Genomic DNA, 12,975 nt, shown 5'->3' with positions numbered 1-12,975 from the left:
TATTTTCCAGTAAGATTGCATGAAAATTTACCCTGTTAAAGTGCTTTCAGAATTGAATAACATCAGGTGAAGTTTGTGCATTTTTAGGTGGTATTAAAATGTGCATTTAGAGACTATAATTGGCAATCTTTTAAGATCATGATACATGGAAAGATATACTCTTCCAGTTTCCAATAAATATGTTTGCTAGTATATTCTCTGACTTAAAAGGAAGCAATTTTGCTTCATACAAATCATATAAACTATCATCAAGTTTGTTTTCTGTTGCTTTCTCCAAGCAGTGTACCAGTAACAGAAGTGCTAGCCAGACAGCCATATGGAAAGAAATTAATTATCATTTCATGGAGAGCTTCTGAAATCTGCATTTAAGTTGGTTGGGGTTTTTTGGCCCTGGATTTGTTTGTTTATTTATTTGTTTTTAAAGACATTGCTATCTCAGTGCATTCTTTCCAAGTTAAAGTGAAGTTGTAAGAACCTTGGCATTCTTATCAAGGTTTAGACAGTATGTAAGGGCAAATCAGGGGTTTTGTAAGTTTAGCAGACATGGAGATTTTTTCCTTTGCTAAAATTTGTATGCTAAAATATTTCCGATAAGGTATTATGCATGAAGTATTTAAAATTTCTCATACAAGCTTTTCTGTTATGCTGCCCTTCGGGTGAGACCTGAGAACTGCGGAACTCAATTATTACTCACATTCTGTAATCTCTCTTCTTTATAGCATTTGTAAAAAAATGCATTGAGCTTGATTTTTTCTTTCATCAGTTTTGCTAACTTCAGCAGAATTAAATGAATGTAACAGATCTACCAACTTGCTCTAATTCTTAAAGAGAATGGACCACAAATCAATTCTAAAGATACATGAATTATGATGAGTACTGGATTTTATTTTTTTCCTCTTTGATTATCTTGGCTCTTCTTTTGCTCTGTCATTGCTTTATGTAATTAGGAATTCACTACAAACTTGAATGTCCTTCAGCAGTATAGGAGAAATATCAGATGTGATGATAAAACTATTCTGCAGAGAGCTTCCTGATTTCCTGTAAGACTTCACTGCTTCTACTGTCTAATGAAAGAAATTACCCATGTAAACCTCGTTCATCTTGTTTCAATTTAGATCATAACTCTTAGCAATACTACTGTTCCATTAATAGGAATGAGAATTTTATCAAATTTCTGTAGTGTCCTGGGGTTTTCACTGAACTGAGCCTTTGCAATATTTAAATAATCTGTTTACAATGTACATGTTTAGAACTTGTTTTTACAACAATGTTAAAAAATTGATTTATGGAATATGCTTCCATTTTGGAAGGGAGAAACCGAGGCAGAGGTTTTGCTGTTTTCTTAAAGTTAGCAGGAGAGACCCTTGATGAAGTCCATTGTCAGTCCCCAAGACCCACTGACCATTATCTGCAGTGTCGTTTCAAGAACAGGCACTCTTTAAAGCTGTACATTAATGAATAGCTGGTAGAGGTTAGGGGGTCTTTTTTAATTAGAAAAAAAAATCAAAGATATAAAAGAGTTTGAAAAGGTAAGTCTCAATACATAAGTTCAGCTGCCTATTTGCAAAGCTCAGTGAAGCATATATCAGCCCCTGTGGTATGAAAATAAAGCAGAGAATGCGGTGAAATATTCTCTCATATATGTGTACTCCTGATTGAGATCAAGAAGTGTAGAACTGTATAAACACAGTATTATTTTTTTTCAAAATAGCAGGTGAAGTTTTTTTCATTTTTATGGAACTATTTTAAAGTTTATCGAAGCATTCAAAAAGCACACTTTGAAGAATGTTTATAGGAAGTTAGGGCATGGCAGTTGCCATTTCTTACTTTTGCTATTAAACTTAGAAGCTTTTTTATGGAAAAAAAATGGCTATTTTTACTCTTACTGTATACTAAGTCTTAATGGAGTAGCACAAAGCTATCTACAAAAATAGAAAATCCATCAAAACTGAGGCCACTGTTACTGCAGGAAATACCTTGAGGCCTGAAGCATGTAAATGTAATCTCTAAAACCTGAGGAAGAATGAAATCCCCAACTGCCCAAAGCCCAGCTTCTCCATGTATGAAATGGTGCAACTGAGCTGGTGTATGCCCTTGTATTTTATACTGCGAAGGAGAGTGATGGGAATACTTCAAGGTTTTCTTCTTTGGACTGTCTCTTCTCATTGACACTTACCTGAATTTGCAGCATATGTGGTGGACTGTCTTGGAACTTTATTCCATGTGCAGTGTCATTACTAAATGATTTCAACTACAGATTGAGCCATATGACACATTCTGGATGTCACTCCACCGTCTCTGTACAGTGCCGTGGCAGTGGGATCTCAAGGATCTTGATTGAATTCACAAGGATTTGCTTATTTGTATAGAAATAGAACCTACACTCTAAACTCTCCATCTTGTCTGCAGCTACTATGCAGTCATTATTTTCTAAATCTGCACATTTTTGCATTTAACAGAAACCATTATGACAGTTTCCTTTACACTTGTCTTAGGAAAAGCCACCATGACATTCACTATGTAAGGAAGCAATATCTATGTAAGCAACTCTCTTACACCAGTACACTAATCATAAAATCATAGAATGGCTTTGGTTGGAAGTGATCTTAAAGATTATTTAATTCCAACATCCCAGCCATGGACAGATATACTTTTCACTAGACCAGTTTTCTCAGAGCTATGTCCAATTTGCCCTTAAACACTTCTGGGAATGGGATGTTCACAGGTCCTCTGGCCAGCCTCTTCCAGTGCCTCACCATTCTCATAGTAAAGAACTTCTTCCTCATATCTAAACTAAACCTACTTTCTGTCTGTTTGAAGCCATGCCACCTTGTCCTAACTCTCTCTGTGTGCTCTTGTGAATAGTCCTTTCCATCTTAAGAGGCTCCTTCAAGTACTGGAAAGCTGCAGTTAGGTCACCTTAGAGCCTTCTGCAGGCTGAGCAATCACAATTCTCTGAGACTTTCCTCATAGCAGAGGTGCTCCATCCCTCTGACCACCTTGATGCCTCCTCTGGACTCTCTCCAGCAGCTCCATGTCCTTCCTGGGCAGGGCCCCAGGGCTGGAGGCAGCTCTGCAGGTGGGATCTCACCAGAGCGGGGCAGAGGGACAGAATCCCCTCCCTCCCTTGCTGCCCACGGGGCTCTGGATGCAGCCCAGGACACTCTTGGCTGTCTGGGCTGGGAGTGCCCATGGCTGGCTCATGTCCAGCTCTCACCCCCAGCACCCCCGGACCCTTCTGGGCAGGGCTGGGCTGGGTCTGTTCATCCCCAGCCTGGGCTGGCACCAGGGATTGCCCTGACCCAGGTGCAGCACCAGCACCCAGCCTTGCTAAACCTCAGGAGATTCCCAGGGACCACTTCTTGATCTTGTCCAGGTCCCTCTGAATAGCATTGTGTCCCTCAGGAGTGTCCCTGCACCACTCAGCTTGGTGTCATCTGTAAACTTGCTGAGGCTGCACTTGATCCTTTCATTTGTGTCATTGATGAAGACATAAATAAATAATAATGATGATCTCAATATAGACCCCTGAAAGATGTCACTTCTCACTGATGGCCATTAGGACTCTGCAGGACTCCTAACCACTGTAGCAGAGTAATTCAACTGTATCATATTAGGAATGCAATTATTTTGTCAGTATTTTAGTGAGAAAGCACCACTGGAACAATTCAGGAAGGAAGCTGTTACTTGTTTTATAATATGAAACAATGTCTGCTAAGGAATATGCATGGACTTGCTGGTTATGACAGTGGACGGGTTGCCACAACAGATGTAGGAAGCTGTATTTGAAGTGGTGTATCAGATAGGCCTTTTCGTTTAAGTCTGAATTCCAAAATATTTTAGAGTTCTTAAAAAAGTAAGAGATGCCATTTAATTGTTTTCCAAGCTTAAGCATAATTATCTGTGGCAAACTAGATTTCTGAGGGGTTCAGGGTGCGATTATTTTTCCTAGTTGTTTATTTATGTTAGATCCATTATGGTATCTAGTTTTTCCAAGCAAGAAAGGAACTGCAGGCAACCTGGAATACTACTGTATGTGAAAATCAGATAGTGGAATTAAGCAATTTTCTAAATTTCTTCTTTCTTGATTTAATTGCTTGCTGGATTTATGTTCAGTTGGAGTAACAGGAGGCATTTAATTTTAGATAAGACTACTAATAAATATTTGAAAATAGATATTCATTGCTGAAAGACAGAGCATAATAGCTTAAGCAAAGAGCTGATTAATTTATCTGTGTAGTTCTCTGGCTGTAGCTTGCATGCACCTGACTAGCTCAGAGCACAAGTAGACACTGTGGGACTTGGCTGCCCTCACCTCGGTTATTTATAAGTTTCAGCATAAAAAAAAAAAAATCTTATCTGTTTTCCTGTGCTGTAAGTAGCAAAACTGTTTGGCAAACTTAATTTTAAATTACATTGATTTTTCTAAAGAATACCTCCCTGCTAATCACAGCTTAATGACTGCTCTAAGATAATTGCTGTTAACTTGTATAACTAGTGACACTTTGCATATTGACTCCAGACAAAAAATGCTTTTCAGATTCTGCTTGTGCTTTTGATTACAAGTCATTTCCTGTTTTGCTGTCTCTGTGATAATATTGTTTCTTTTACACACAGTTCTTGGTCTTGAAATTAAAAATAAATTTAAAACGTGTATTTTGAATGTGATTCAAAAATATCAGTAACAACTGTATACAAGAGTAACTGAAAAACAAGTAAAAATCATACTTCTTATTAGTATAAATTATTAGAAAACAAATACATTGGAAGAGATTTATTTTTTGTAGTGCAAATAAAATGATCAATGAAAGACAATCCTGAACCAAAAATATGTATCCATCAGGGTATTAAGTCCATAATTTATTTTTATGAGGTTTTAGAAAGGTTTATGGATCTGTTAGTAAAATATTACTATTTTCACTATTTTAGCCTTTAAATTATTCTTTTCTAGTGCACTGGGCTTCAGTTTATGTCAATTTCTTAAGACTATATGTGCTTCTGTGGTCAGAGGTTTGGTTTTGTTACAGGAGAGATTTGTTTTTGTATTGCATTACTGCCTTCCATTGGAAGATTTAAGTCATCAGAACCAATGGCTCTGAGTGTTGTTTCATGTGCAGCTAATTTTTTCTGCCTGAATTTAACAATTGGAATGCTAAGTTTTGAGGAGCACTGTATATTTCTTCATGAGCGGTTTATGGTTTCCATGGAATATTTTAGTGTTCTTGTTCTTTCCAAGCTCCCTCTTGCTTCCTAATAGTGCTGTTGGTTATGATTTCAGGGATAGCAAGGTGCTTACTTGACTGCTTAGAGACAAATACAGTCGAATACCACAGAACACTTGCAAGCAGTTTGATGTTCATTTTGAACCTTACCAAGGTGTTATTTTAATTCTTTGTGGGTTTCATACCTCTTTGGTGGGTGAAGCTCACTGACTCCCTCAGACTGTAAACTCATAGCCAGTACATAGTGACTCCAATTAGCTTCACTCAGGGCTGAAGAGTCTCAGGGTGTAACAAGGTCTCCCAGGACCACTTACACCACAAATACTGTGCTCATATTTTCTCATTAGCTCCTTTCAGTTGCCGCGAATACAATTTTCCAGTGTTGTAAGATTTAGATCAGAAATGTAATAGCTCTGTGTTCATACACACACACACACACACACACATATATATACACAATTATTTTTCATAACTTAAGGATCTGTGTTATCTTTTCTTACAGGTAGGAGCTTGCAGTTTATTTCATTAACCTTAGGCTTCCATTCAGGACAAGGAATGTAGGGATTAATTGGCTAAGAGAAGAAAAATTACAGGATTTCAGATTACTTATTTTTTCTAGTTTATTAAAATTTTATTATTATTATTAGGCTCTTAAGTTTTGGGAAGTCATAAACCTTGACTTTGAGAAATCATTGCACATATTTGTATGTGTGAAGTTGTCAAGAGTATAGGCCTAAATTTGAAATTTCCAGTAGACATATCTGTGTTTCAGTCATGCAGTTTTGTGACTTTTGAAGAGACATGTTGACAGAGAAGCCTTATACCAGTTACTCTTTGTAGACCTAAGTAATTTTTTGTGTCTACATATCAGGTGGGACAAGCAGTTTACACAAGTACGTGTTAGTGGATAAATTTCTGTAGTTTCTGTAACCCAGATAGAGAGTTTTCTCTAGCAATTGCTAAAAGTTGAGCAACATTGTTTTCACCTTGAGATTTTTTTAGTTTTCATTTTGAGATTTTTTTTAGTTTTTGAAGTAGAAAAACATCTTAAGAAATTGTAACCGTAAAAGGTAATCTGAGGTTTATTAGTCTCTGAATGTCATGAATTTTGGGATGTTTTAAGTGTAGATATGTTCAACATCACAGTGCTCAATTATCTTACATTTCCAGTTTTCTTACAGACTTCTGTGTCTTGTAACTCTATTTTGAATTAACAGTATGTGGGTACATTTTTAATTATATTCTTGATTTCATAATATTGTTTGATTGGCTGGTTTATGTCAAAACAGTTCATGCCTTTTGCCTTTTCCTTGCTCCTTATTGCACTAGAAATTTCACAGTATGTGATATTAATTTCTTACTCTTAGAATCAAATGCAATAAAACGGAATTGCCTAACAGTCTGTCAGAGAATGGCATTCATAAAATATTGAGTGGGGAAAACTTGGTGTAAGCATTTATTGGACAATATTTTCAGGTTTAATAAATAAGCAGTGTCTTCCTAAAATTTTTTATGTTCTCTGTTTTGATATTTAATGTGTTACATAGTTCTAAATGATAGTCATTTGCAAAGTAGGAAGTGAAAAATTTCAGCTTCGACCATGTCTGATCCAGACATGTATTATAAAAGCTCTAACTATAGTTTTATTTCTTTATTCGTTGTCTTATTTTTAATAGTAAGTTATTTTGAGTGTAAAAATCTCTTTTCTTTCTGGAAGATTGTTTACATTTTAATACATTTAGTACAACTGATAACAGACTGCTCAGTAATGTTGTGTCAAGAAATTCTCTCAGCCTTGACATAGAGCTGTTGCCACCATGTCCATGTTAGGTCCCTGACAGAGAGGGGTTAGTCCCCAAGTTTTATGGGTTATTTTCTGGTGTGCTCACTTCTGAAATTTGTCACAGCTTTAAATAATAAATTTTCTTTGTTTATTTACTAGTATGATGCTGGATTGTTTGATTTGGTTTTTTTAGGTTAGGCTTCTTTGTTGTCTAATTCATCAACATCATAAATATAAATACTTCCAAAGATAGATATGACAATATTCTGACATCATTTTGATGGATTATTGCAACAGATTTAAGATGATCCTTGCTTTCTAGAAAAGGTTAATTTGATTTTTTTCTTTTAACCTTTTTCTTTGCTGTCATGTATAACAAAGATTAAAAGGTAAAAGCAATAGATACACAACTCTTATCTTTCCTTATGTTGTAAAGAAGTCAGTTGTTACAAGCAATTATGTATTGTGTGACCATCGATAGAGCAGAGGCAAATGAGGCCATATAAAGTGTTTTTCCTGTCTCTGTAGGTTGATTTACATGAGGATGATCTATAGAAAGGTCAATAAAAATTAAAACTGGAATCAGATTTGTTTATGCAAGGTACAGAAAGCACACAAAAGCACATAAATTCAATTCAATATTTTAGCTATATGTATTTTTTTTCCCTAAACTAAATGTGCCATTACTCATTCTCTTAGATGTTAGATGATTTTCATATTTTCAAAAAACAGAAAGAAGTGAGGCAATCAAAGCATCATTTTTTTGACCTTTTTTCTTTTTACATTTTGGGGTTTTTTTCCCGTTTAATGAAGATAGCTGAAGATTGCAAAGGTTTTCTTTTCCTAGTAGGAGAAAGTGAAGACTATTTCATTTAGATGCCAAGATGTTACTGAGAAGAGGACTGGAGTCACTCAAGCCACTTTAAAAAACTTTAACTCTTAGAGCTGGCACTACCTGGAAGGATTAAAGGATGCATTTATAAGGGCTACACAATCAAGTATTTTTGCATTTGTTCAGATAATACAACTTTGACCCTGGCTGTTTGAAAAGGTGTGCAACTGAAGTTGTGGAGAAGATTAGTTAGTCTTTTATGTCATCTTGACTGCCTTGTGGTGGTATTTTTAGACACTGATTGCTATACGTCATTTTTGTTAGAGTAGTTGTCTCTCAGTGAGTAAAAATAAGCAAAAATAATTTGAAAACCTTTTAATAGTTCAAAAAATATTTTTTAGGTTCAGAAATTTTATCCAAGTGTAAGAAGTGTTTCATAATATGATTGCTCTCCTAAATGATATATATGATAATAAAAGCATCTTTTAGCCTCAGTGTCCATTGACTCTTCAATTACATCTTATTTGCTGAAATGCCTCATGAAAATAGTACTAATAAAATACATTATAATGATTTTCCTTTTATTCATATTACTAATAATAGCAATAAAGTCTCGTTATTAGGAATATGGAATAAATAATAAAAACACTTTCTCATGGCTTAGTTATCTTAATAAGCCAGTTAACAAAAATGAGAATGTTCTTTAAAATCATGTCTGACAGGAACAGAAGCAATTTTCCCTGTATATTGAATGTGTTTAGTGCTCTAAATCTTACCGTATTTAAGAAAATGTGTAGTTCTGAGGTTACCTTGTATTAAAAAAGCATAGTCCTGGTGTAAATATTTATTTCTTTTCTTAGTAAATTCATGAGGTAACCTTTAGCTAATGATAAGAATTGCAAAAATTTCTAAATATCAGGCTCTCACAGTTTTCCAGGGTTGAATATTTGTAGTAATATTTAGGGAACTGTGATTCAGGTATTCTATCAAAGGTGTGCTATTTATTAGTAGTTGTGAATCTTCACTGTATGTTTTTGAAGATGGAAGCAGGGAGAGGACAAATAGGTATGAAGGACTATAGTTCAGTTATTATGTTATTGTGAGCTATAAGAATTAGATGGTTGCTTTTAAAAGCTAAAATTGCCAGCATGCAATAGATTAGGAGATAATCTATTGGAGGTGGTAAGTGGAAGAAGATCCCTGAGGATTTAGGTGTATCTTTCAAAAGTATGACAAATTCAACAATATTTATTTTCTTAAAAATTGGCAAGTAATTTAATTTTGTGTGCTGTTCAAGGGTTGATTTAAGTGTCAGAGTAAGTTAATGGGTAATTGACCTGAAAATTGAAGTTGAATATATTGGATTGGAAGAAATTCTTATAATTCATCTAATAAAATGCACTTTAAAAAATGTATCTATATAGAAAATAGCACAATAGTCATGGTAGATGAACTAATGAACAACTGATCCGCATTAACAGGCTTGAAAAGGTTTTTTATGATTCTGTGATTTCTGAGTTATAAACAATGCAGGTGGAAACATAGCATTGTAATATAAGCTTGGTCACAAGTACATAATAAGCTTCTATTTAATTTCATTAATTAATTCATATTAATTTTCTTGCTTACACAAACAAACAGCAAAAGTATAATAAAAACCTCTATGTTTCATAGCATTTTCATCACAGTCATGATAAGGCAAATGAATGAGCTGTTTCTCATCTATGCAAGCTTCTCCAGCAATGTGTTGGAACACCATGATCGTGTAACATTTCTTGACCTGATCAATGCTGACTCATGCAGTAATCACTGAAGAAATGCAAACATGAATTTTAAATTACATTTACTTGTATTTTGTGCTCATTACAGTGCATTTATAGTTCTTCCCTAGAAGAAAGCTGTCAAAGCTTAAGATTTGCAACAGAAACTTTGCAGAGTAATAAAGAAATGGAAATTCACATTTGGTAATTTTCTGAAGTGCTTGTCTGTATACATTTCAAGCAACATTTCAAGCAACATATTCAGAGACTTAGGAGATTATCCATATAAAGACATTCAATTTAAAATAGTATTTTTCTGTAGTGTAAACATGTAGTCATCTTCATTTTCAGTGAAATGTTCTTCATTGCAAAATGAAGAAACTGATATACCGTACATTTTACCTGTGGAGTGTATTCTTGATATTTAAAAGTGATTTAGAGCAGTAACACATTTTACTGTGTTTTCCAGATGTGTGGAGGTGATTGCCAGAGAAGGACGGAACCTGAAAGAGCTGTATTTAGTATCCTGTAAGATCACAGACTATGGTATGTAATATGCCTATATCTTTATTTTTTGGGAAGTTTGAACTGGAATTCACAGGGACTGTTATCAAAGTATTGGAAATGTAGAGATAAAAATTTTCAAAACCTTCATCCATAAAAATAGGAATTTATAAAATGCATTTCACTTGCTTAAAAATATCTGTGGTTGGAAGTGTACAACTCAGTGTATATTTTTGCTGCAACGTATCCGTATAGAATTGGCAATTACTGGGTTAGGGTCCTCTTTGAATAGTCCTGGGACCAGGAGAACATTTGAGAGAAAATCAATTATGATAAAAGAGAGAGGAGCATCTTAGGAGTTAAATGTCCTCTCTGATAGGCCCCATAGAAAGACAGATCTTTTATTTAGTATAGAAAAAGTTCTAGTGCTTGTTTGGAAACTGTCTCTGTGGGGAGACTCTGTGTCTTTTTCAAATAAGACAGTGACCTTAAATAAGACACATATTTTTGCCATAAGACCAGATTCTCAAATGTCCATCTCCCACTGCCTACATTTCAGCAGGATTTACAAACTATATATTTGAGATGTTCATTCCAGGCTTGCTGATTATTTTGTTTCTCATTCACAATTTTTTTTTAACTTTGTAGTCCCTAGATTTTAATAAAGAATTACTATGTTGAAGTGATAAATTACCATTCCAGTGGTTACAAACTCATTCTTCTATTTTTCTTTTCAAATTCTGCACTTCAGTGGGGTTTGTACTCTGCATTCAAGGGTATGTTGTTCTGCAGAGTTCTGTCCACAGTACTGGAGCCATGCAACTTTTGCAGCTGCAGAGCTTGGAGCATGCCAGAGGAGAGGAAGCACGAGTCTTTACTGCCCTTTCCTCTGGTCTGCTGTTATTTATACTTCCATGGGCAGAACAGATGTCAGAGCTGAAAATGGTTTTTCTCAGCTCTTGTCCAAGATGAATTTCTGAATTTGTGAAATGTCTTGTGGAAATTCAGGGAGGGAAATTGTCTGTAGTACACAAGGTGATAATAGAAGGTGCTTCTTGTCGCTGCTGAAGGACGACAGGTGCAGGACAGGGTCTGAAGGCAAACTTAGCCCTCTGTCTGTGTGCTGCTCCTCTTGTCCCTTCTGACTCTGACACCCCATGAGGAAAGAGTTATCATGGGCATAGTGGAATCCATGTCTTGAGGATCAATAATTTCTCAAATTGATTTCACCCTTCGTTCACTGCGGTTACTCAGAGAAAAACATGATTTTTCCCCAAAGTAGAGAAACAATTGAAAAACTGAAGCAAAGAAACCTAGGATAGAGAAAATCATATTTATGAAAGAATAAAGAGAGAGAAAAGGAAGTGTCTATAGCTAGATAGGAGGCAGGAAGTGTGTTTCAGAGAATGAATGACTAGGGAATAAATGTAGCATTTGGCTGATTAGCTCTATGCAACCTCAGCTTCTCTTCTGTATACTAAGGCCCATCTGTCACTATCATGTTGTAATCTGCAGTCACTTAGCATCATTGCACTCAGTTACTGGGACTTCGAGAATATTTTCTGTTGATAGTGTGGCTACAATGCTTTACTATTCACTTGAAAATTCAACTATTTTTGATATTAAGGATCCAGTAGAACAGCTGAGATACTGATTGATTTTTGATACTTTATTGACTAATCGATTAGCATTACAATCTTCAGCATGTCTCAGCATGCCAACCTGAAAAATAAATTCTGCTTTTAATATCTGAGCTGAAAATACAAAGCAAACTGTAATAAAGTAGAATTTATAAGCATAATTTATGGTTTCGAATGAAGTCGAGATTTTGCCTTAGATTAAAAATGTGATAGTGAGTGAATGTTATTAGGTTGACTGGAGTGTTGCAGTGTTGAGCCAGGCATCACACTTTTCTCATTCATTTTCTGTTAATTCAGTTGAAGACTTTCTTGTATTTGCATTTGTTGCTTTTGTAAGTTAAAAAACAAGCACCTTTCAGAACTGCAAGCTCTGCTTGTTGTCAAATTTCCTTTATCTAAGAATCTGTCTTTCTTCTCAAGGGGAGAAGAGCAGCCACTGTTCCTCAGAGGCTTTTGAAGCCCTCATGTCCTCAGTTGGGAAGCACATGCCTGACTTCTCAGGGAGCCTTTTAAGGTGGTGTCCCATGGTCCTACAAAGACTTAACTTCACACATGCAGTTATTCAGGCTCCACCAGGGAGTGTCTGAGGCTCTGTGAGGCTGTGACTGGGTAGGAGCACAGTCCTGTGCAACTGTGCTGTTTTTGATTATCCTGAGGGTGAAACACAGAGTTGTCTTTGCTTTGACAATTAAAATCTTGACACCAGGTTGGTACAGATACAGGATTTTGAAAGCCTTCTTTGAAACTGGTCAGTGGTAGGTTTTTATGCTACGAAAGTCAGCAGAATTTTGATGTCTGGGATAAGATCATAATTGCTTAGTAACTGAACTGGGAAAAAAAGAGTAATATTACTAATTTCCAACAAAATTTTTAATCATTTGGTGCATTGATTTATCAATAATAATTTCAGTAAATAAAGAATAATTACAGCAAAAACTGTTATTGTTGTCCTTCAGTTAACTCAATAAGGTATGTATGTGTGAGGTAATTTCATGTCCTCTGGAGAAGACTATGAAGTGCGATCTTTGTCATTTTATTAATATCGTTCTTTTGTTTTTCTAATTTCTGCATAGGATAGATAGTATACAAAACTACCTGGCATACATTTTTTTAATGTAATTATTATTTTCAAAGTGCACTAAAATACTACATTTTCTTTGGAAGCCTAAAAGATTAAATAAAGCCTGCTGTACTGTATTTATGTAGCTATAGGCTGTATTCTTTTCTCTGACAT

General features: G+C 35.3%; 1 protein-coding gene across 1 annotated transcript in view; it reads left to right on the top strand.

Annotated features, from left to right (window-relative positions):
* The window catches only part of FBXL17 (F-box and leucine rich repeat protein 17), a 264,652-nt gene that overhangs the window by 159,276 nt on the left and 92,401 nt on the right, over positions 1–12,975 (top strand). The window contains exon 7 of the mRNA XM_056513952.1: positions 10,067–10,143. Within this exon, the coding sequence (XP_056369927.1) occupies positions 10,067–10,143 (77 nt within the window). The remainder of the gene's footprint in view (positions 1–10,066; positions 10,144–12,975) is intronic.

The sequence above is a fragment of the Oenanthe melanoleuca genome, chromosome Z (genome assembly GCF_029582105.1).
Source record: "Oenanthe melanoleuca isolate GR-GAL-2019-014 chromosome Z, OMel1.0, whole genome shotgun sequence".
In the NCBI taxonomy this organism is placed as follows: domain Eukaryota; kingdom Metazoa; phylum Chordata; class Aves; order Passeriformes; family Muscicapidae; genus Oenanthe; species Oenanthe melanoleuca.
The sequence above is the reverse complement of the archived record's forward strand: the minus strand, read 5'-3'. Positions and strand labels throughout refer to the sequence as shown.